At 50.9% G+C, this 21,555-nt stretch overlaps 1 protein-coding gene across 13 annotated transcripts in view; it reads left to right on the top strand.

Annotated features, from left to right (window-relative positions):
* The window catches only part of SMARCA4 (SWI/SNF related BAF chromatin remodeling complex subunit ATPase 4), an 82,265-nt gene that overhangs the window by 46,974 nt on the left and 13,736 nt on the right, over nt 1–21,555 (top strand). For 6 of the 13 annotated variants that reach the window (XM_039873157.1, XM_039873156.1, XM_039873155.1 and 3 more), the window contains exons 19-30: nt 300–542; nt 2,077–2,190; nt 2,923–3,030; nt 4,097–4,183; nt 5,026–5,072; nt 6,128–6,294; nt 8,769–8,932; nt 11,027–11,254; nt 11,507–11,605; nt 11,862–11,939; nt 12,661–12,879; nt 17,053–17,315. In XM_039873157.1, coding sequence (XP_039729091.1) covers nt 300–542; nt 2,077–2,190; nt 2,923–3,030; nt 4,097–4,183; nt 5,026–5,072; nt 6,128–6,294; nt 8,769–8,932; nt 11,027–11,254; nt 11,507–11,605; nt 11,862–11,939; nt 12,661–12,879; nt 17,053–17,315 — 1,817 coding nt within the window. Of the gene's footprint in view, nt 1–299; nt 543–2,076; nt 2,191–2,922; nt 3,031–4,096; nt 4,184–5,025; nt 5,073–6,127; nt 6,295–8,768; nt 8,933–11,026; nt 11,255–11,506; nt 11,606–11,861; nt 11,940–12,660; nt 12,880–16,510; nt 16,850–17,052; nt 17,316–20,009; nt 21,188–21,555 lie in introns of those variants that run through there. The other 7 variants (XM_039873163.1, XM_039873162.1, XM_039873164.1 and 4 more) reach the window with 5 other exon arrangements.

The following is a 21,555-nucleotide window of genomic DNA, read 5'->3' as shown; positions in this document are numbered from 1 at the left end:
CCTATGTAATTTTAGGGGGAAACCAAAGTACTTTTCTGCAATTTGCTTTGTTCACCCAACAGCCTGTCACGGGCATGTCTTCCTGTCTGTGTTCATCCTCACCGTATGCTTCCTACAGGCGCATTTTATGGCTCTTGGTGTGTTAGTCCCTTGTCAGGGTACTTTATCATGTCCATGTTCTCCATCTCGGTGGGCTCTTCTGCCTAGAGCCCCCATGTCTAATGGCTGTGAGAGTGTCGATCAGTGGGGGGGCAGCCCCTGGCCTCCCCTCTGCTGACCGCCTACCCTTGGGCCTGCAGATCCGTTGGAAGTACATGATCGTGGACGAAGGCCACCGCATGAAGAACCACCACTGCAAGCTGACCCAGGTCCTCAACACGCACTACGTGGCCCCTCGCCGCCTGCTGCTGACGGGCACACCGCTACAGAACAAGCTCCCTGAGCTCTGGGCGCTCCTTAACTTCCTTCTGCCCACCATCTTCAAGAGCTGCAGCACCTTCGAACAGTGGTTTAATGCGCCCTTCGCCATGACTGGAGAGAAGGTGGGTGTGCATGGTGGGCCACGTGGCAGCAGAGCAGGGCAGGGAGCCGCGGTCGCGGGCCATCCTTAGGGGAGCTGCGCCTGTGTTGGTGGTCTTGGGCCCAGCGGGCTCCCCTCAGTGGGTGTGTGTTGAGTGGCTGTCAAACAATGTGCCAGGCCTGTGCTGGGTACGGGGCCGGAATCCATGTCTTCGTGGAACAAGGCAGCTTTGTCGTTGAGGCTGGAGGAGCCAAGAGGACCCCAGAGAAAGGCAGAGGTCTCGAGGGTGATCTCAGGGGAGACGCTCAGGGCTTTTCTGACCCTGCACCCCAGGCACAGGGAGGGCACAATAAGGAATATGGCCGTGAGTCAGCAATGGGGCCAGAGCAAGGGAGTGAGGTGCAGCTGGAGGGCCTGAGGGGACTGTCTGTCCCTTTAGGAAGTTCAGATGTCACCCTAGGAGCACTGGGAAGCTTGGAACTTTTCAGTCCCAGGAGCAACATGGTCAGATTCTGTATATTTTGTTTTTAAAGAGCTCTGTGGGCAGTGTGTATCAGTGTCTTGTGGCCATGGGTGCCATTGTCAGTCTAAAAACCAGTCTGAAGTCCCCAAGCCAGCTCCAGAATGACCTTCCCGTGCTAATGGGGTTTGAGCCATGTTTGTAAGCTGGCTGCAATTTCTGTTGAAGGCAGTTAACCCTCCAGAGTCTGGCGACTGAGGTAGCGGGCACAGCTGCAGGGGTTAACGAGTGTCACTGCCCACTAGTTACCTATAATGAGGTTTCCTTGGACAGGTGCAGGACAGCCAGGGCCACCACAGCATATGTACAAAGGGTCCTCTCTGCTGGCATCTTCTTTGAGGCCCCCTCCCTGGTACTAGTTGAGGCTGAAGCCCTTCTGAAGGAGAAAGTGAGGTCTTTCCAAGTGTCCCAAGACCCCCATCTGAAGATTTGGGGAGGAAATGCTCTAGTTTTATTTTTAAGCTGAGCAAAACCTTTGCCAAGAAAATTTTCAGGAGATCTATAGAATAAAAGTTCAGGTGTTGTCTTACTTTTTCACCTTAAAATAATTTTTTTAATGTAACTTTTGACAGAGTAGCAGGCACCCTGGGAGAGCATATTTCTTTCCCTCCATCCGCCCTGAGTGAAGTGAGAGCAAATATGGGGCTCCAAGTGGTGGAGCGCCCCGTGAATCACCCAGCTTACACCAAACATTTTACGAATATGGCCCCCATAGTGCCACTTAGCTTTCATTTGGGCACACTGGTCACCCTGGCAGGTTTCCAGGCACATGAATTCGTATTACTTCTGGGAAGTGACACAGCGTGCTGCGTGTTTCTCTTCATAAGGCTTATAGAAGGAGCTGCCATGGGGTCTTTGGTCCCACTTCTGTGGATTTCCAGGGAGGGACCTTGCTGTCCCCTGCCAACCCTCATAAAGCAGAAGGTGGTCCTAAGAGGGGCTGGGCCCAGGGTGACTTCGGATAACCCTGCGCATTCCTCTTCCCTGCCTCGGCTTTGGAAGTAACACTTGGTTTGCTTGTCATGTGGCATGCCAGGTGGACCTGAACGAGGAGGAGACCATCCTTATCATCCGCCGTCTCCACAAAGTGCTGCGACCCTTCCTGCTCCGGAGGCTCAAGAAAGAGGTCGAGGCTCAATTGCCCGAGAAGGTAACGTGGGAGTTTGAAGGAGAAGAAGCCACAGTACGGCATGATGCGGGGCTCCCCTGGGCTGGGCCTGGCCAGGGGGCTGTCCTGTGGGTGCCGACCTTTTCTGGTCTCATGGCCTTGGCCTTGTCCCAGCATTCTAGAGTCAGTCCATCCTGGGGGCAGCCACTCAGCCCTTCGGGGTCACTAAAGCAGAAGGCAGGAGTGTGTTAGGTTAGAGCACAGACTCCCACCTCTTGTCCGTGGGCCAGGTGCCTGGGCAGGTCCTGCTGACCACATCACAGGAGCTTGGAGACCATGGGCTCACGGGGCTGGGCTGCTCCCCATTGTGAGTTGGCCCTGGGTTCAGTCCCTCAGCGGCCCCCAGGGCCTCCTCTCCTCCCCTGGCAGGGCACAGGGTTCCTGGCCACAGTCACCCCTCCGGTCATAATTGCCTTTTGTTTCCTGGCCAACTGTGGAGAGGCCTTCGGAAGGTGGCATGGTTATCCCTTATGCCCCAGAGTCCCCACCACTACCACCACGTTGCTCTGCCCTGGTGCACCATAGTCCAAGACTTCCCCCATATGCCAGCTGTGGGGTTTCCCCCCCATCATTCCCGTGTGCCTCTATCAGAGCACATATCCCGGCATCAGGATGCCTTTGAGAGGCTGGGAGACCAGAAATGGGTGGGCCTAGGCAGGGAGTTAGGCCGAGGGCCCTGGAGCCATCGCTCATGGCACTGTGTGCCTCCCGCAGGTGGAGTACGTCATCAAGTGCGACATGTCTGCCCTGCAGCGTGTGCTCTACCGGCACATGCAGGCCAAGGGGGTGCTGCTGACCGACGGTTCCGAGAAGGACAAGAAGGTTAGCCTGGCCCCTACTTCCCCACCTGGGTGTCCAAGGTGGGTGGCTAGGGGCAGCTGGCTGTGTGGGGCTTGAGCACACTGTAAGCATGGGGCCTTCTACTTCCTCGGAGCTTATTGTAGCAGTCAAGGCCCAGTCTCCTGGTGACCCCAAGGCAGCACAGAGCCATTGTTTGAGTTCTGGCTGGTGTGAACAGACTCAGTCTGTAAGGCTGCGGGAGCAGAGGCTTATGGCCTGTTTCTGGGGCACTCTTAGTTCCCCAAGACCCTCCCAAGTCAGCTGTTGTATGGTATCCTCTATTTTTATGAAATGTTGGCCCCCACAGGTGCGACAGTTGGCAGTTTGAGACCCAGCACTAACTCCAGCTGAGTTAGAATATTCTAGTGAGCCCCACCTTCCTAACTGGGAAAACGCCTCAACAGCTATGACCATTTAGCCCTCACCTATAACCAAGTGACATTGCCTTCTAGGATCACTCTGAGGTCCGGCTTCCACCCCATCCCCCAGCTCCTTTTACTAGGACTGAAATTATCCTCCCAAGTCCCTTGATCCCATGCCCAGTGCCTTGAGCCTGCCCCTGCCTTCTCGTTTCCTTCTGCACATGTTTTATTTGGGCCCTTTCTCACCTGAGCTGTGGCAGCACCGTGTTTCATGGTTGACTTTTGGCCCATGGCACCCACCTACCCCCATGTCATTCTTTAACTCTGTAGTCAGAGATCTACATAAGTCATCGTGGCCCATCTGGCTGCAGCCCCCAGGGACTCCCCACAATGCCCAGGACAAAGCTGGCCTTGCAAAGCATTTGTGATTCGGCCTCAGCTCTGTCCATCTTATTTTCCTTTCTACCTACCTTCCACTCCTCCAGGGCGCCAGGCAGTCTCTGCACCCTCCTGAGCTGGTTTCAGGCCTCCATACCCCCACAAGAGCCAGGTCCTCACTCTCATTTTCTCTGCCATAAGCCACACCTCCCTCCGAAGCTTCTGCTTCTATAATTGTCCTTCCAGCCCCTGTCCCACCCAATCCTGGGACAAGACCCGATTTGAGAGCCTCTCTTCTGCCTCTCCAGGGCAAAGGTGGCACCAAGACCCTGATGAACACCATCATGCAGCTGAGGAAGATCTGCAACCACCCGTACATGTTCCAGCACATCGAGGTAAGGCCCACTTTCCTCGGTCCTGGCCGTGAGTAACCAGGGATGACAGGCCGGCAGCACCCCTGCCAGAGACAAGGCCCTCTTCTCAGAGCGACTGTCAGTGATGAGCCCCTAGGCAGAGAGCAAGGTTGCTTCTCCCTGACAACTAAAAACAATGATTTTTAATGATTTGAATAGGTGATGTCTGTATGTTTATTTCCATAGATTTTCTGTTTGCATGTGGTAAAGAATTCAAACAGTGTAGGGAAATGTGTGATAGAAATGGAGGACCCTAAAAGCTCACCCTCAGATAACCACAGAAGTACCAGGAAATTCTTTGGGATCGTTTTGCATCTGGCAGGGTCACACTGCCTCTGCTTGTTGGCATATTAGCTTTCCCCACTTAATGACATGTGGGGCCGTCCTGGGTCAGTGCATCAAGAGCAGCTTTCCTCTTCGTGAAGCCTGTGGATTGGAACCTTTTGGGCCATGGTGCCCTTTGAAAATCTGGACTCCTGCTTCTGAAAAGCACACATATATCTGTATTTTTTGGCGTAACGCTCAGGGTCATTGTAGTTCCCCTGATGCCCTTGGGATTCCCTTTTGGCACTCCCAGGGTGGTCTCAGGAACACATTGTCCTTGCGTGCTCATTTTGGTGGCTAAGCGTGTTACATCATGACTTTCGTTCCTTCATTGAAGGAGCACAAGGGAAGAGACATGGATGGGATAGAAAAGCTGCATTCGGCATCTGTGACCTCAGAGCCACTGTGGGTGATTGCTGAGCACTGGTGTGAAAGCTTAGAGGTGTGGCACCAGGTGGCCTGTTTCTGCCCCCACTGAATTATCTCTTATTCCATTGCAGGAGTCATTTTCCGAGCACCTGGGCTTTACTGGTGGCATTGTCCAAGGGTGAGAAGCTTCCCAGCTGGGTGGGGCGGGAAGGCGGGCCACGTGGTATTGTTTCTCACTTGTTCTGTTGACTTTATTACTACTATTATATTGGTCCGATTTCAGAGGCAGAAATACAAATGCAAAGAAGAAAATAAAAATCTTTCACACTTCAAGGGTTGCCCACCATTAATCCTAAGAGGCAGAATTGCTAAGCAGACCTGGCTTCCTGACCCTACTCTGTCACCTCTAGGCTCTGTGAACCTTGACAGCTTTCCTAAGCACCCCGAGCCAAACTCTATCCATCTACAGAGAGATCTTTACACAATATGTGCTACCCACTGTGCTGTGGGTGTGTTTTCTCCAGCATTGTATATAACATGCAGCCCAGGCTTCCTTAAGCCCCTGTTGTTGGACGTGAAAGCTGCTTCTAGATTTCACCATTGCCAACAACATTGCTGACATGTTCTTGGAGCTAAAGCCTCCATCGTTTCTGTGGGGTACTAAACTCCTTCCAAAATCAGAGGCGCCGCACCGAAGAGCAAAAAACATCTTCCAGTTTGTGTTTTTTTTATACCACATTGCTTAGTAAGGTCTCACAGATGTGGGTTTGGGTCCTGGCCCTGGCACATCAGCAGTCATGTCACACTGTCCCCACTGTCTCAGTATCCACATCTGTAAACCAGGGCTCCTTGTCTGGAGAGACTGCAAGAAACCTTTAGCCCTGCATGTGGTTCATTGTGGGCGCTCTACAGCATGAGCCGCTCCTGGTGTTTTAATGAAATGGAGACGTTGTTTGGTGTATTTATTAACAGCATCTTTTCTCACCCTTGCAAGTGTCTGAGTAGGACGATGATTACATAGTCACTCTCGACCAAGGACGGCCTGGGTTTATTTTAGCTGGGTTGAAATGGCTTTATTGGACGGGGGGAATCTGCCTGGGAAGCCACTTCTGTGTCCTTGACCCTGATGACCAGCCTAAGTAGGCCGGTGCAGGCCAGCCTGGAGGTGGGAGCATGCCTCCTCCTCTGCCCACCTGCAAATTAACATTGTGTATTCTCTCTTCCACTCTCCAGGCTGGACCTCTACCGAGCCTCGGGGAAATTCGAGCTCCTAGATAGAATTCTGCCCAAACTCCGTGCCACCAACCATAAAGTGCTGCTCTTCTGTCAGATGACCTCCCTCATGACGATCATGGAAGATTATTTTGCTTATCGTGGCTTTAAATACCTCAGGCTTGATGGTGAGTATACTGAGAGAGACATTTGTTAAGGGGCGTTTTTATCCGCTGCTGCCAAAACTTCTGGCCAGTGTGCCCTCCCTTGCAAGGCAAGGCAAGGGCTAGAGACTGTAGGTGTGTTTGGAAGAGTGAGCGGAGCAGCATCCTCAGCGTCACAGGCTTACAGGTCTGGGAGGAAGGGCTCTGGAAGTTTTGTGGCTGGATTGGAGCCCATGGCCTGGGAGAGGGGCTGGGTCTTTGCACTGACGCTTTGGGTCCAATGGTTAAGAGGTACGTACCCAGCAGTCCTGTTTTGGTTGGAAGTGACAGAAACCCATATTCCATGTGCATAAGGGAAAAAGCATAGACTCACATACCTGAACTTGAAGAGTTATCATGCTGGATCTAGGTGTCCAGATCATGTCAGAACAGCCTTTCTAGAGCTCTTGGCTCCTTTGTCCTCTACCATGGCTTTATTCACAGTCATCCTCTCCAGGCTTCCCTTCCTTCTGCTCAGCATCCCCAGCAGAGAAACATCCCATCATTTCCCCTGGACGCTGGCCCTCATTAGGCTGCTTTGAACCACATGCTCATCTCCACTGCCCTGACGGTTGTGGAGCTGTCGCTAGTCAGGCCTGGGGCTGGAATCAGACTTGTCCCTCTCCAGACTGAGAGCAGCGAGGGAGGGAGGGAAGCAGACGCTGCAGGGGTAGGAGCAGCAAGTCCCTTGGGCACACAGTATTCTGCGCCCTCATGGGAAGTCCTGCAATTCTGCCTTTTTTTCCAGCACATAGGAGTTCAGGATAGGAGGGGGCTGGATGAGATTCTGACGACATGCAAGACACATGGTATAACATGTCAACTAGCCAGGGAGACTCTAGGGGGAGTCCTCACCCTGTCAGACAGCAGGTGTGAACAGGTTCACAAGAAAATGAACTTGGGAGCCGCTGAGGTAAACACAATTAAGCAGGTTTTTTCTTTCCTCACACAACTCAGCCTTTAAACTCATTGCCAGGTGCACATCCATGGCCTGATGCTCCAGATCTTTTGTGCCAGCTCTTTTGCCTTTCTCTTTGTATCTTGTGGAACTGTGGTTTCACAGGCCATGGACCTGTGGGTGCTGGGCTGATCATCTGTCAGTCTCTGCCCTCCCCTCCTCTGTCCAGAACCTGCCTTGTGTGCCTGTCTTGCTTCCTCAGCCCATTCTTGGAATTCTGTCCAGGGCAACCTTTACAAACACAAATCTGATTGTATGTCTTGCCTCGCCCCTCCCTCTGTGCTTTGGCCTCTCTAAGCTGCCTCTTCGTCCTTCACAGGCCAAGCCTTTGGGAGGGCTGGTTCTTGTCTATGTCACTGTTCCAAGCCCCCAGAGGAGAGGCTGTATGCAGAGAGCATGTTCTCGCTCACTCCAGTGCCCATCTGTCTGTTCCTTTCTTTCCTTTCTTCACGAGAAGTGTCCTTTTCAAAAGGAGGAGGACTCTGGGCTGGGGGTGGTTTCTCCCTAGGACCTCTCATGGTCACTATCACATGAGTAGGAGCTCTGGTAAAGAATGGAGGAAGGGTGCGGACTCAGTGACATTGAACCTTCCACTATCAGAGTGATGAGAGTAAGGACATAGGCTGGGTGGGGGAGGCAGCCCCTGCACCTGGGCCTGCCCATGCCCAGAGCTGGGACACCTGTGGGCACATCTGGAGCCCGGACTCTCTAGTGGGCAGCGGGCCTCTGCACTGCTCATTGGGACATGTAGGTGAGTTGCAGGAAATGTTGAATTTTTGTTTCATTACAAAAATTGACTTCCAAGTTTGCCCAAGGCACCTCTGCTCTGAGATGGCAGCAGCCCAAGGAGCTTAGATACTCAACGATGCTTAGGGTCTTGTCCTGGGCCATCACTTGATAGTTTCTGTGACTCAGTGAAGGAGAGAGGCCTGTTCTGCCCCAAGAGAAATGAGTCCCTGATGTAAGGCACCTGTGCTCATCTGTCTGCGTGAACAGAAATTCCATCGCAGTCGGCCTGAGGGCAGGTGCGAGGCCTTTGGCTAGCTGCCTATTCCCGCATTTTTGGGATAAGCAGTATTATCAGCATTAGCTGGGGTGTCCCCCATCACCCGATAGAACAGTTGGGCAGGAGTTAGTAGTAACAGCGGCACCGATGGAGTGGCCCTTGTGGCCTAGGTTTTGCTGGGCTCCAGCTCCCGCCTCATCTGGTTCTCTGAGCAGCCCCGTTGTACGCAGAGAAGGTCAGCCAGCTCTGTGGGGCTTTCTCACCTGGGGTAGGGGGACTGGCATTCAGTAGTATCGCTGCAAATCCAAGTCACTCGCTAATCACAGCTCAGAGTCATGCATGAGCTGAGCGAGCGTGGCCATGACTCAGGTGGCCCTGGTGTGTGACATGTGGGTGCAGTCTCTGCTCTCCAAAGCTGGTGTTTTTCTGTATCTCCTCACCACCACCCACTTTTCCCCAGTCACCCCACTAACCCAGTTCTCCTGTGCCCGGCAGGAACCACAAAAGCCGAAGACCGGGGCATGCTGCTGAAAACCTTCAACGAGCCTGGCTCTGAGTACTTCATCTTCCTGCTCAGCACCCGGGCCGGGGGGCTGGGCTTAAACCTCCAGTCGGCTGACACTGTGATCATTTTCGACAGTGACTGGAACCCCCACCAGGTAAAAGCTGCTGGCCCCCTGGGAGGAGGGGCGTAAGGCCTCAGGGAGACCCTGCCGGCCATCATGAGTGCCACCGGCCTCCTTGACATTTTCCCAAGCCCTGGAGCAGCAACACCTACAGCTCCTGAGGCCTTTGGAGAGAATCCCAGAGTATTCATTTCCCTCTGTTTCTCAAACCAGAAGTAGCTTTTTATTCTGATGATGACAAAAATATGTGCCATCATGATAGATTTTTTTTTAAGTCCTGGTATTACATAAATATGTAAAGAAAGTGGAAAAGGCCCTAGTCCTATCAGCTGGAGATAGTTGTCGCTCTTTTAGTGATGCAGGTCCTTCAGGGCCATGTTCTGAGCGAGCACTCGCACACTTGTGCTTTGTTAAAACATTTGGAGCATATTTTACGCACTTGTAGTGTTGCTGTTTCTTAGCTGTATATCCTCCACGGTGTGAGCTAATAGGTACAGAGATGTATTATCTTATAGATATAATAGTTCTAAAGTATTTCACTTTTACCCATTTCATTGTAAAAGTAACATGGGTAAATGCAAATATCAGTGATTCCACTTTTCCCTTCCCCACCCATCCCGCTCTTCTCTGAGCTTATGCCATCATCTGTATGTTCTGTTTTTCACAAAAATACAGTGTGTTCCAACACACGTCCCTTCCCTTTAGCAGCTGGTGTGTTTTGCCTTTGTGTGAGCAGGCTGGGTCTCTACCCAGCGGTGAATCAGCTGCCAGCTGTCCCAGCATATTACAGCCATGAGACTTTTAATTCAAACTCCAGTTGGCAGGGGTCTGTCTTTCTGTTCCTCGGCATGACCGCTAGCCCCTCTCAGGGAGCCCTGTCTTTCCTTTCTTGAAGCACCTACCAGGTCAACCCTAAAAGGTGGGATTGCTCGGTCTGCAGGAGTGTCCCTTTCACAGTTTGATTGCTTCTACCTAAGTCAGCTTCAGAGGCTCCCCAAGTTCCTCTCCCACTGATGGGCTTAGCACAGTCTGGTGGCACCGGTTATCAGTGTATAAATTGTAGCCCTGGGAGCATGCCCTGGGTGGTTGCTAGTATCCCTTCGTACCATCAGCCTGGGGAGTAGTTCCTGCCTTGTCCTCAATGATTGGTTAGTTTCTTGAGAGGTGGTTAGGACATGCCTCCCCCGTCAGCAGGCAGACAACAGGCAGAGACTCCCATGGAGTCCTAGCCTTCCTCAGTCACACTGGGAAGCATCAGAGGCCACTAAGCTCACTGCAGGGCAAGGAAGCATGTCGCTGAGTGCTGGCCCTGCCAGGACGCATGCTAGCCAAGCAAGGGGCCAAGCTGTGTCTTCCGCCAGGTATGGCCTTTGCCATCCCCATTGGATACAGATCTTGAGTTTCATCCCACACAGCGCCAGGCCCCTGACACAGGATTTCATGGTATCCATCCTGGTTTTTTGCTGGAGTAATAATCAAATAGCGTTAGCGGCTGTGGCTACCACTTTATCACCCTGTATTCCATACCAGGCGCTGAGCTGAGCACCTGGTGCCTGTTCGCTCCTCTCATGCACACAATGGCCAGGAGAGGGGATCGTGTCTGCAGTGAGTTTTGAGGCTCAAAGAGGTTGGACTCAGACCTGGGTTGCACAGCAAAGAAATCGCAGGGTCCATGACCAAAGCAGGCATCACCAACATGCTATCCAGCTCGGACCCCATCCTGTAAACTGTACCCTCACTGTGATATGGCCACAGTGAGCACAGGGCCCTCCTGGGGTAGGTGAGGGGACCCATGCAGTTTTGATAGGAGCTGCTTGGGAATATAACCACCCCCTTCCCCACGAGTTGTTCTCCAGAACTGTTTTCTTGAGTATCTCTCAAATCCCACTAAGGTAGAAAGTGACAATTCTGCAGGAACTCAGGGTCAAATCGTTCTGGTACAGGTTCCACACCCTGTACCTGAGCTCCTGGCTGTGTAACTTCTGGTTGGGGCAGGCAGAATGGCCAGGCAGAAGGCAGGCACGTGAGAATCGGAAGGCCCCCAGCTCTCCCGATGACTTCTCAAAGTCAACTTCCCCTTAAAACTCTAAAGACCTGGCTGGGGACTGACCGATGTCTCTTCTCCAGGACCTGCAAGCACAGGACCGCGCCCACCGAATCGGGCAGCAGAATGAGGTGCGTGTGCTCCGCCTCTGCACTGTCAATAGCGTGGAAGAGAAGATTCTGGCCGCAGCCAAGTACAAGCTCAACGTTGACCAGAAGGTGATCCAGGCTGGCATGTTCGACCAGAAGTCCTCTAGCCACGAGAGGCGCGCCTTCCTGCAGGCCATCCTGGAGCACGAGGAGCAGGACGAGGTGAGGGCAGCGCCGGCCCCGACCCCCTCCCTGGCGTGAGTGGTGGACGCATGAGCAGCTTTCATTTTTGTTTTTTTACCTTTTTTGCACTTTTTTTTTTTTTTTTTTTTTTTGCCGATGAAAGAGTGTGGGCTGAAAGGAAAGAGGATGAGTACTTGCTTTTTCTTTGAAGTGGTTTTTTTTTTCCTAAACTGCTGGTGAAAGATGCCGGATTGACAGCCCTGGAGACTGAAGTCCTCTATTTATCCACAGAGCAGACACTGCAGCACGGGCAGCGGCAGTGCCAGCTTCGCCCACACTGCCCCTCCGCCAGCGGGCGTCAACCCCGACTTGGAGGAGCCACCTCTAAAGGTGAGAGGGGTAGTTCAGTCTCCATGCCCATTCAATCCTCGGCTTCTCGGCTGAGACGGCCAGCAAGGGCCCTAATCCCACGGAGCGTGCGTGTGCGTGTGCGTGTGTGCCTCTCGCTGCTGTGTGGGTCCCCATCCACCGCAGCCGGACTGGGACCGCCAGCTCATTTCCCATGGACGCCGCCGCTCGCCTCCGAGCCCGGCCACCGCCCAGCCTGGCCTCTCCGCCCTCGAACTAAACGTGTAAAATCTCGTAGGAAGAAGACGAAGTGCCCGACGACGAGACCGTGAACCAGATGATTGCCCGGCACGAGGAGGAGTTCGACCTGTTCATGGTAAGCGCTGCGGGCGGGGGCGGCAGTAACCTCTCACGCCTTTAAGGTGCTTAGTTTCCCACTCACACGAAGTGGGGCATTCAGAGGGGTTCACACGCCCTGCCCTGTTAACCTCAGATATAGCAAAGAGTCTGTGACAGTGGGTCCTTGGCAGATAATGGAGCCGGAGTGGCCTCACAGTGCCTCCTAAGTGACCCATCTTTCTTTCATGTTCTAAACATGTTTGAGGGGTAGTGGATCACACACCCAGCCCTCTTGCCACTTGGAACCCATGGTCTGCAAATGCCCGTCCTCCCGAGTCTGTTGTCCTTGAAGATCCCTTTCAGAGGGTATTAACACTGTCCAAGGCTGAGGGGCTGGCAAGGGCCTTGGTCACAGACTTCCCTTGCCCCCGGGTGAGAAGCATTGAATCAGATGGGACTCTTCTCCCTGTCAGGCCCTGTGCCTCTTAGCAAGGCTATACCCTGGAGCCATCTCCCCATTTTGATCCCCGTTCTGTGACCTTCCCATCCTTTCCAGTTTTCTCTGCTCCAGAAGCAGAGCCCCTAGCCAAAGCCTGACATAGGAGCCAGGTCACCCAGAACTGCTGTTTAACTACTATTGTGCCATTGGTCTCCAAGGCAAAGAAGCAGCCCCTTGGCAGTGTGCCCCATTGCTCATGCCACTAGCTCTCCCTGTGCTGACACCTCTCTTCTGTCCTCACCCGCCTGCCGCTCCCCAGCGCATGGACCTCGACCGCAGGCGTGAGGAGGCCCGAAACCCCAAGCGGAAGCCGCGCCTGATGGAAGAGGACGAGCTGCCCTCATGGATCATCAAGGACGATGCTGAGGTGGAACGGCTGACTTGTGAGGAAGAGGAGGAAAAGATGTTTGGCCGCGGCTCCCGCCACCGCAAGGAGGTGGACTATAGCGACTCGCTGACTGAGAAGCAGTGGCTCAAGGTACATGCCAAAGAGGGCCGGCCAGGGCAGGGCTCGGGGACCAGCTTGACTTGGCCTTTGGCCAAAACCACAGGTTCCCTTCACCCGTTGTTGGTTTTTATTCTCGACAGCGACACTTTGGACATGGGGTCAGGTTCGGTCTGTGTCTCCCAACCAGATTCAGGAAGGAGTACCCGTGCCATCCCCAGGCAGCTCCAAACTTGCTGCTGGGTGTGACTAGCCTTTCCAGTTGTGAGGGTTCACATCATGAGGTTAAAGCAAAACATTGCTGATCTCAGCGTGGCGCTGGCTCCTGGGGGGCCTGTCTGTAAAAAACACAGTGAGAGATTAGTATGCATCTAGTCGCCCTGTGAAGTGGTCAGGAGCACTGATGAGGTCAGGCAACTCCACTTGGATATGTCACCCCTGGGAGCTGGACTACTGTCCCAGCTATGGGGAGGGAGGAAAGAGCAAGCCCCTGACAAGACTGGCAGGTGCAGCTACTCACAGATGTGACATAAGCTCTCGTTTTCAGCAAGTAGCATCCAGCTCTTGTAGCTGCAGCTGCAGAACGCTGAGTCAGGGCCGCAGGTACCTGGTGGGCCCTCCTGATTCTGCCCCCCCCAATTCTTCCCACCCCAGCCAAGGGCCCCACTGTATCTGCATGGGTCTCCAGCAGTGAGGTCATCACTGGGGTTATAGTGATAAATCGGACTCTTTCCCATATTCGGGGCTTTGAGTGCAGAGCTGATGATTAAGAAGCCAACTTGGAAATTACTTTGTCAAATGTCCCTGAAGCAACACCTTCTGGAAGGCAGATGCAGCATTTGGCTGCACCCTGCTGAGTGTCACCACCACCCCACCCGCCGCGTGAAAGATGCTGCCTTTGGTCATACATCCTGGGGCTCCCTTGGGTTGACTACAGCCCTGGTCCCCTCTTAGGCGCTCAGGCAACTCCAGACTTTCGAGCTCGCCCACTGAGCTATGCATGAGAGGGGCCACTGAAACATGTCAGGGAACCAGGCCAGCTTTGGGGTGGGGCGGTTGATGTGTCCCATTTTCAAGCCCAGGGCTCTAGGGCCTTGAAGAATCCCCAAATGAAGAAACTTGGGCCCAGATACAGTTCCCATGGAGCTGTCACCAACCTTGCATTTTTGAGTAGGTGCCTTTTGCACATTTGCTATTAATGTTTTGCATACATTTCCTTTTCTTTTTGAAGTATAATTTATATACTGTAGAATTCACTCATTTAAGATGTACAAGTCAATGATTTTTACTACATTCACAGAACCATGCAACTTCATCACAAATCAATTTTAGAATATGTTCATCACCCCAAAAAGAAGCCCTCTCCTCTTTAGCTGTCTTCTCATCCCTTTATTTTCACTAGCCCTTGGCAACCACCCAATTCTGGACATTTCATACAAGTGGAATCATGTAATATGGGATCCTTTGGTGTCTGGCTTCTTTCACGGGGCAGAATATTTTCATGGTTTATCCCTGTTGTAGCACACAGTATTCCTTTTCAAGGCTGAATAATATTCTCTTATATGGCTATATCACATTCTGTTTATCCATTCATTGGTTGATGGACACTTAGGTTGTTTTCACTTTTTGGCTTTTCTAAATAATGTTGCTATGAACATTTCTGTACAAGTTTTGTGAGGACATAATGTTTTTCTTTATCTTGGGTATGTACCTAGAAGTGGAATTGCTGGATCAAATGGTAATTCTATGTTTAACCTTTTGAGGAACTACCAAGCTATTTTCCAAAGTGGCTGCACCGTATTACATTCCCACCAGTAGAGTACGAGGGGATTTCTCTGCTTTCTTGTTAATACCTGTTACTATCTGTGGTTTTGATTCTAGCCATTCTAATGGGTTTCAAGTATCTCTTTGTGGTTTTGAATACCATTTCCCTAGTGGCTGATGATGTTGAACATCTTTTCATGTGCTTATTGGCCACTTGTGTATCTTATCAGATGTGTGATTTGCAGATATCTTCTCCTTCACTTTTCGCTTTCTTCATGCTATCCTTTGGAGCGCAAAAGTTTTTAACTTTGATGAAGTCCGGTTTATCTATTTTTCTTTTTGCATGTGCTTTGGTATCACGTCTCAGAATCCATCGCCAAACAAAAGGTCACAAAGACTTACTCCTATATTTTCTTTTAAGAATTTTAGAGTTTCAGCTTTCACATTTACATCCATCCTCTTTAAGTTCATTTTTATGATGGCATTAGGTCACGGTCCACTTTCTTTCTTTTACATGTGGATATCCACTTGTCTTAGTACCATTAGTTGAAAAAACTGTTCTCTCGCCATTGAACACATGGTTTTTTGTATATCTTATTAAATTTGCATTAATTTAAAAATACATTTGCCCAAAACAGACACTCTTCTCTCTCGGTGGTGGATGTGTAACTGGCACCACTTTTTGGGCAGCCATGTTGATGCCATAAATGGCAAAATCCTTCAGAATGTTCCTGGCTCTTGCCTTGCTGGCCACAGGACCAGAGACTCTGGTATTAGACATTCTTAGGGCTACCATAACAATCACCACAAACATCGTGGCTTAAAACAACAGTAATTTATTTTTTCATAGTTCTGGAGGGCTAAGAATCCAAAATCAAGATGTCGGCAGGGCCTGGTACCTCCAAAAGCTCTAAGGGAGGGTTTTTCTTTGCATCTTTCAGCTTTTGTGATGGCCCCAACATTCTTTGGTTTGTAGCCCCATCACTCCATTCTCTGCCTCTGTCTTCATGTGGCCTCTCCCCTGTGTCTCTCTGTGTGGCCTTTTCTCTCATAAGGTCACTCTAATTGGATTTTGGGCCCACTCTACCACAGGATGAACTTATCTTGATTCTTAAGTAATTACATCTGTAAATAACCTATTTCCAAATAAGATCACATTCTGAGGTTCCAGGTGGATATGAATTTTAGGGGACACTGTTTAACCCACTCTACCCCTCTGGGCCCACAGTGCCCACCCTCTTCCCCTTGCAGACCTTCCTTCAGTCCCTCTTGCCTGCCACACACCCTCCATGCTGTTCCTTTGGCCTGGTTGCCTTTCCCTCCCTCCACCCTTTAGATGTCAACTTAGGCGCCACCTCCTTTCTCCAACCCCTGAACAAGACATGTCTGCTCCACAGTCAGAGCACCACTCATCCTTCTCCCTGGCACTCAACACGTTTTTCACCATGTTTACAGGAAGTCTGTCTGATGAATTCCCTTCTGGTTTAATTCAGTGCTGTGTCCTCAGTACCAGGCCCCAAACCCAGCTCATGGTCACAGCCCATAAATACAAGATGAGTGACCAGCGTGTCCCTTTGTGCCCTGACCCCACTCCCTTTTCTTATTCCAAGCTCCCCTAGAAACCTGGCTCCCCTTCACTTTGTTTCCAGGGACAAACGTTCAAGTTACTTATCATTGAGAATGAGTAAGTCGAGATTATTTTAAAATTAATGTTGTTGTTCACATTCATGTCCTTCAGCTCAGCAGTTTTACTTCCAGGAATCTGTCTACAAGACAGATGCTGGTCATAGCATTAATAGCCGCACCCACCCCAAATAATGGACACAGCCCAAATGCCCAAGAACGATTAAGACCCTTTGTACAAAGAAATACTAAACAGGCATTAAAAATTATGTTGCAGAAACGCGACAGGAAACATATCCAGGATAGAGTAAGCAAAAACGAGTCACGGTATGGTGCGTGGGCAGGATCCCATGCTGTCTGCCTGTGCACGCGTGCGTGGGAGGTGGGAGGTCCTGGCGGCGGATGGTGGTGGCGGCTGCACACACTCTAAACGTACCTAGTGCCACTGAACTGCACACTTAAAAATAGTTAAAGCGGTGAATTATATATTATATCTGTTTTGCCCCAAATTAAAAAAAGATGTAGCGGATCCAGAGCGGAAGTGTTAAATAGTGTCACCTCTGGGTGGAGGGAGTACCGGGTTCTGTTCCTCGGGCTCCGCACAGTGAGGATGTACTTTTCCACTGATAAAGTATAGCTGTTTATTTGTGAAGGACAGGCGTGGGTGGGGTGCACTTGGGGGGCTGCAGAGCTGGCCTTTCATGGCCTCTCAGCCCGTGAGAGCCTGGATATGTGTCCTGCCCCAGCCAGACCCCAGGGTTTGCGCCGTGGCCTCAGCTTGTCAACCTCGGTGCTGGCTGTCCTATTTTACCACTATTGACCCTGAAGGCCATCGAGGAGGGCACGCTGGAGGAGATCGAAGAGGAGGTCCGGCAGAAGAAATCATCGCGGAAGCGCAAGCGGGACAGCGACGCCGGCTCCTCCACCCCGACCACCAGCACCCGCAGCCGCGACAAGGACGACGAGAGCAAGAAGCAGAAGAAGCGCGGGCGACCGCCCGCTGAGAAGCTCTCCCCCAACCCGCCAAACCTCACCAAGAAGATGAAGAAGATCGTGGATGCCGTCATCAAGTACAAGGACAGGTAAGCTGAGGCATGGGGTGGGCGGACAGGTGCAGGGGGTCCTCGGAGGTGCCTCGCCGGGCCTTCCATGTGTCCATTAGCCTGCTGCTGGTGGTTCGGTCACTCTACAGACTGGTTGAAGCTCTGTGTCTCGGTGCCCCTGCCCTCATGGACCTTACATTGTGGAAGAAGAAAGTGCACAAGCGGTGTCAGCGTGAGGAGAGGGAAATTAAACGTGGCAGGGAGGTGGTGGAGCCTGAGGAAGGAAGGTCCGCGGATGAGTTCTCCGACAGAGGCAGCAGACAGAGGCAGCAGCGGGTGGAGGAAGGGCGGGGCTGGTGAGGTCAACGATATTGATGGTAACAGAGGTGGAAGGAGAGGGTGCCTGTGCTGTAATGGGCACCTATCTCATGGCCAGGGGACCGTGGCGGAGGCCGGTGTTGCTGCAGCAGAGAGGGTGCGGCCTTCCTTCTGTAGACTCTCCTGCCCTCTCCCCGTACCTGCATCATGAGGCCGGTTTTCACGCTGGGCCACTGGGGTCGGCCACATGTTGAAAAGACGTATAGGCTCCGCTCCGGGCACTGCGACCCCTGTCCTCACAGACACAGAATAGGAGCCAGTGCATGCATTCAGCCTCAGTGGATCTGTTTGTGGATCACAAGTACTATTTAAAAAAAAAGAAATAACGATTCACCCGCAGCCCTCCAAAGAGACGTGCGCATTTTGCCAGCACAGGGTGGGTTGCGTGGAGCTGCAGGAAGTGGCCAGGGATGCAGGACCTGCAACTCGCCCAGAACTCAGCTTGTTCTTCCACTCCCCAGTGTCTTTTGTGGGGACATACTGACCGTTACGTTTGTCCCCATAACAGAAGAGTTGTACAGCTCAATTTTATCATATCACTTTGCAGTTAGTCACAAAGCACAGTAAGGGAGAATTTTGATTTGTTGGAGGGATAAGTGTTGAGGTGCAAGCTCTCGGTGTATCATTTGGAGAGACTTTGACCAAACGTGAAATTTGGGTGGGGCAACGATTGTAGTACCCAAATAAAGGATGCAAATTGACCTTAAGAAAGAATCTTTACTGTTAGAGAAACAAATGACAAACTGAAAAAGAGGCATATGCATGTCCAGCTGCTAGACTTAAAAAATGTAGTTAGTGTCAGTATCAAGAAGAAAATACTGGCACTAATTTGCAAACCTGATCTTCGAGGCAAATTTCACAAAGAAAAATGTAGAAGATAAAATATGGAATGTGCAAAAATTTAATGAAAACAATAGACCCCAGTGTTTTCTTTCTAGCGATGTTTTTGTGAAAGAAACTTAAAATTACCAAAATGAAGAAGACTGTTGAAGGTCAGTGGGGCAAGGATGGACTTTTCAAAAAGCCATGCTGTTCTTTTTGATATCCATGTGGAGAAGAGCTTTGACCCTCCCTCACACCGTACGTATATATTACTTTGAAATGGATAATAGACATAGGTGTTCTAAAAGACAAAGCTCTACAAGAAGGCATGGGAGAAATATTTCCTGGCCTTGACGTAGGCATAGACTTCCTCAACAGGACACAAACACCATTTCTCACTAAAAGTAAGACTAGCTGTTCATCAAAGGACATGCTCATGAGGACAGCGAAAACTCCTACTACAGACTGGGAAAAGAAAACTCAATTTTAAAATGGACAAAAAGCACAAACAGACACCACCTGGAACCAGATGTCCTGATGACCAGTCAGCGTGTGCAGAGGTGCTCGGGGTCACTGCGACGACGTCGAGGAAATGCGCAGTAAAGAAAATGGGAGTGAGATGCCGCCGCACGCTCAGCGGGATGCCGCAGTTCCTTCCAGTGTCGACAGGGCGCCGGGCAGTAGACCTCACGCTGCTCACGGCACGCACTGCTCCTTGGCAGTATCTTCCAAAACTCAGCCTGAGGATGAACCTCCTGACCCAGCACCTCCAGCCCTAGCTGTAAACCCGAGAGAGCCGAGTGTGTGTCCACCACGAGACTTGTACGAGCACGTCCACAGCAGCTTCAGTTGTAACTGCCCCAAACAAAACAGCCCAGTATCCCCGCCAGGAGGAGGTATTGATGAGTCATACAGCAGAATTCTAACCATGACAAAAATAAATAGCACTGCTGCATGGAAAAATCTTACATTTTTGTTGAGTGAAGAAATCAGGTGTTAATGATTACCTACTGCGTGCTTCCAGTTATATGAAGTTCAGAAGCTGAGCCATGATGACGAACATTGAATAGTGGTTACCTCAAGACAGGGAATTGACAGGGAGGGAGCACAAGAGAGCTTTCTGGGATGTTGGGAATATTTTATCTGTCATTCTGGGTGTATACATGAAAACGTTCATAAAAGTGTGTATACCCTTAAGATAGGTGTGCTTTCCTGTGTGATGTTACACCTCTGTTTAAGAAAAAATAAACGTGGAAACAGCAACTTGAACTTGTTTAACGAGGCCTGAGATATTTTCAGACTAAAAAATAATATGTTAAGTGTCAGTCCACTTTTTTCGTCATCCTGTGACTTACTGAAAAACGTTGCTTAGCATCATATTTAGCTGTATTTCATGTGCCAAAAGTAAAAAATGTCTTCCCCAGCTGCTGCAGACAGCTGTTCTTCCAGCCTGTGTAAGATTAGGTCATAAATCAGGCAAATTAAAACTGGCTTTCAGGGTTCAGCGACCCCTTGTTGAAACTTTTATTGCAGGATGCTGAGATCCTGGTAGGGATCTGACATCTAGTCGGATGAGAACACCAACACTGGAGTCACAGAGCTGCACTGCCAGCTGACGTCCGACCCGCGCGGCGGGACGCCTTACCAGAGGGCGATAACACGGTTTGCATTTAACCTCACAACCTCCTGGCATCATAGGATAGCATCATAGAACCGGGAATTCTCCCTGAGACAGAGAAGGACGGTAGAGGAGTTCCAAGGGGGACAGCAAATATGACCATTAAAGGAAGCTACCATGTGCTGGCCTTGAGAAATGTCTAATTCACGGTTGGAGCAGGGCCGTCTACTTCCTGTTTTGCTGGCGGTCACACAGAAAGAGATCAAATGGGCACATAAACCTAGGAAAACAGCCATATTTTCCTGGTTCAAAGGTTACCTAATCTGGCAAATACTTTCAAAGATGATGTTTGCGTTCAAAGTTGATCTAGTTAATGGATATTTTTGATATTCTTGACAAACTGAATTTGAAACCACAGGGAAAACAACAGTATGGTTCACCCTGTTGTGAGGTTGGGTGACAGTCCACAGACCACTCGCACTTCTGACACCAGCTGCAGAGTTCAGGGATCCCCAAGACCACCCTCAGGCTTGATGGTTCTCTGGAAAACTGACTCTGAAAGCTGTTATACTCATGGTAATTGAGTTTGTCATAGCAAAAGAAGAAAGATTCAGGTCAGCCAACGGAAGAGGTATGTGGAACAGCGTCCAGGAGAGCGCCCGCCTGGAGCGTACTGGTGTCGTTTCCCCACGGAGTCACAGACAGTGCTGGCACCATTGTGAAACAACATGCATGGAGCATTGCCCACCAAGGAAGCCTTGATGTCTAGAGTTTTTATTGGGACCTGGTCACATAGACACAACCGACTACTCCCATGGCTGACGTGTCTCCAGCCCCTCTGTGAGTCGAGATGATACCATGTGACCCAACGCCCCCTAAATCACGTTCTTAGACAATCTGGGCCCAAGGCAACCATCAGGCAAGACATTCCAGACGCTGAGAGATCACCTCCCAGGAGCCAAGGGCAAAGGCCAGAGCTCTCTTTGGGCCAGGCTAAAGTCTTTATGACATACCTGTCACACACCTGGAAGGTTCTGAAGGACTGGCCGCTGCTTCACACCAAAGAGAACTAGAGTAAAATAAAATTGGAGGTCGTCTAACTCACATTTTTTTCTCACATTTCCAATTGTTCCTTTCTAGAAGAGAAAATAAAACATTTGGATTTTTTTAAATTGCTTTCCGGAACCCTATAATTAGCTAAATTCTGTACTTGAGTTAAATCTGGAGCCTGAGAAGAAAATGAATTGTTACAGCTTGGTTCTTCCTGGATGCCAAAGAATGATTTCAGGATGTAGTCAGCATTTGAATTCAGTCGGGAACCTGCTTTGTGTAGCAGGAGGGCGTGGTGCTGTTGTTACTGTCCCCAGTGACCACAGGTAGGAGCCAGGCTTGGACCCTGATGCAGTGACTCTCAGTGGAAGTGGCTCAGCTGTGTGTCCGTCGCATGCCTGAGCAGGGCCT

This window comes from Pteropus medius, unplaced genomic scaffold (genome assembly GCF_902729225.1).
Source record: "Pteropus medius unplaced genomic scaffold, Ma_sr-lr_union100, whole genome shotgun sequence".
NCBI classification, from domain to species: domain Eukaryota; kingdom Metazoa; phylum Chordata; class Mammalia; order Chiroptera; family Pteropodidae; genus Pteropus; species Pteropus medius.
The sequence above is the reverse complement of the archived record's forward strand: the minus strand, read 5'-3'. Positions and strand labels throughout refer to the sequence as shown.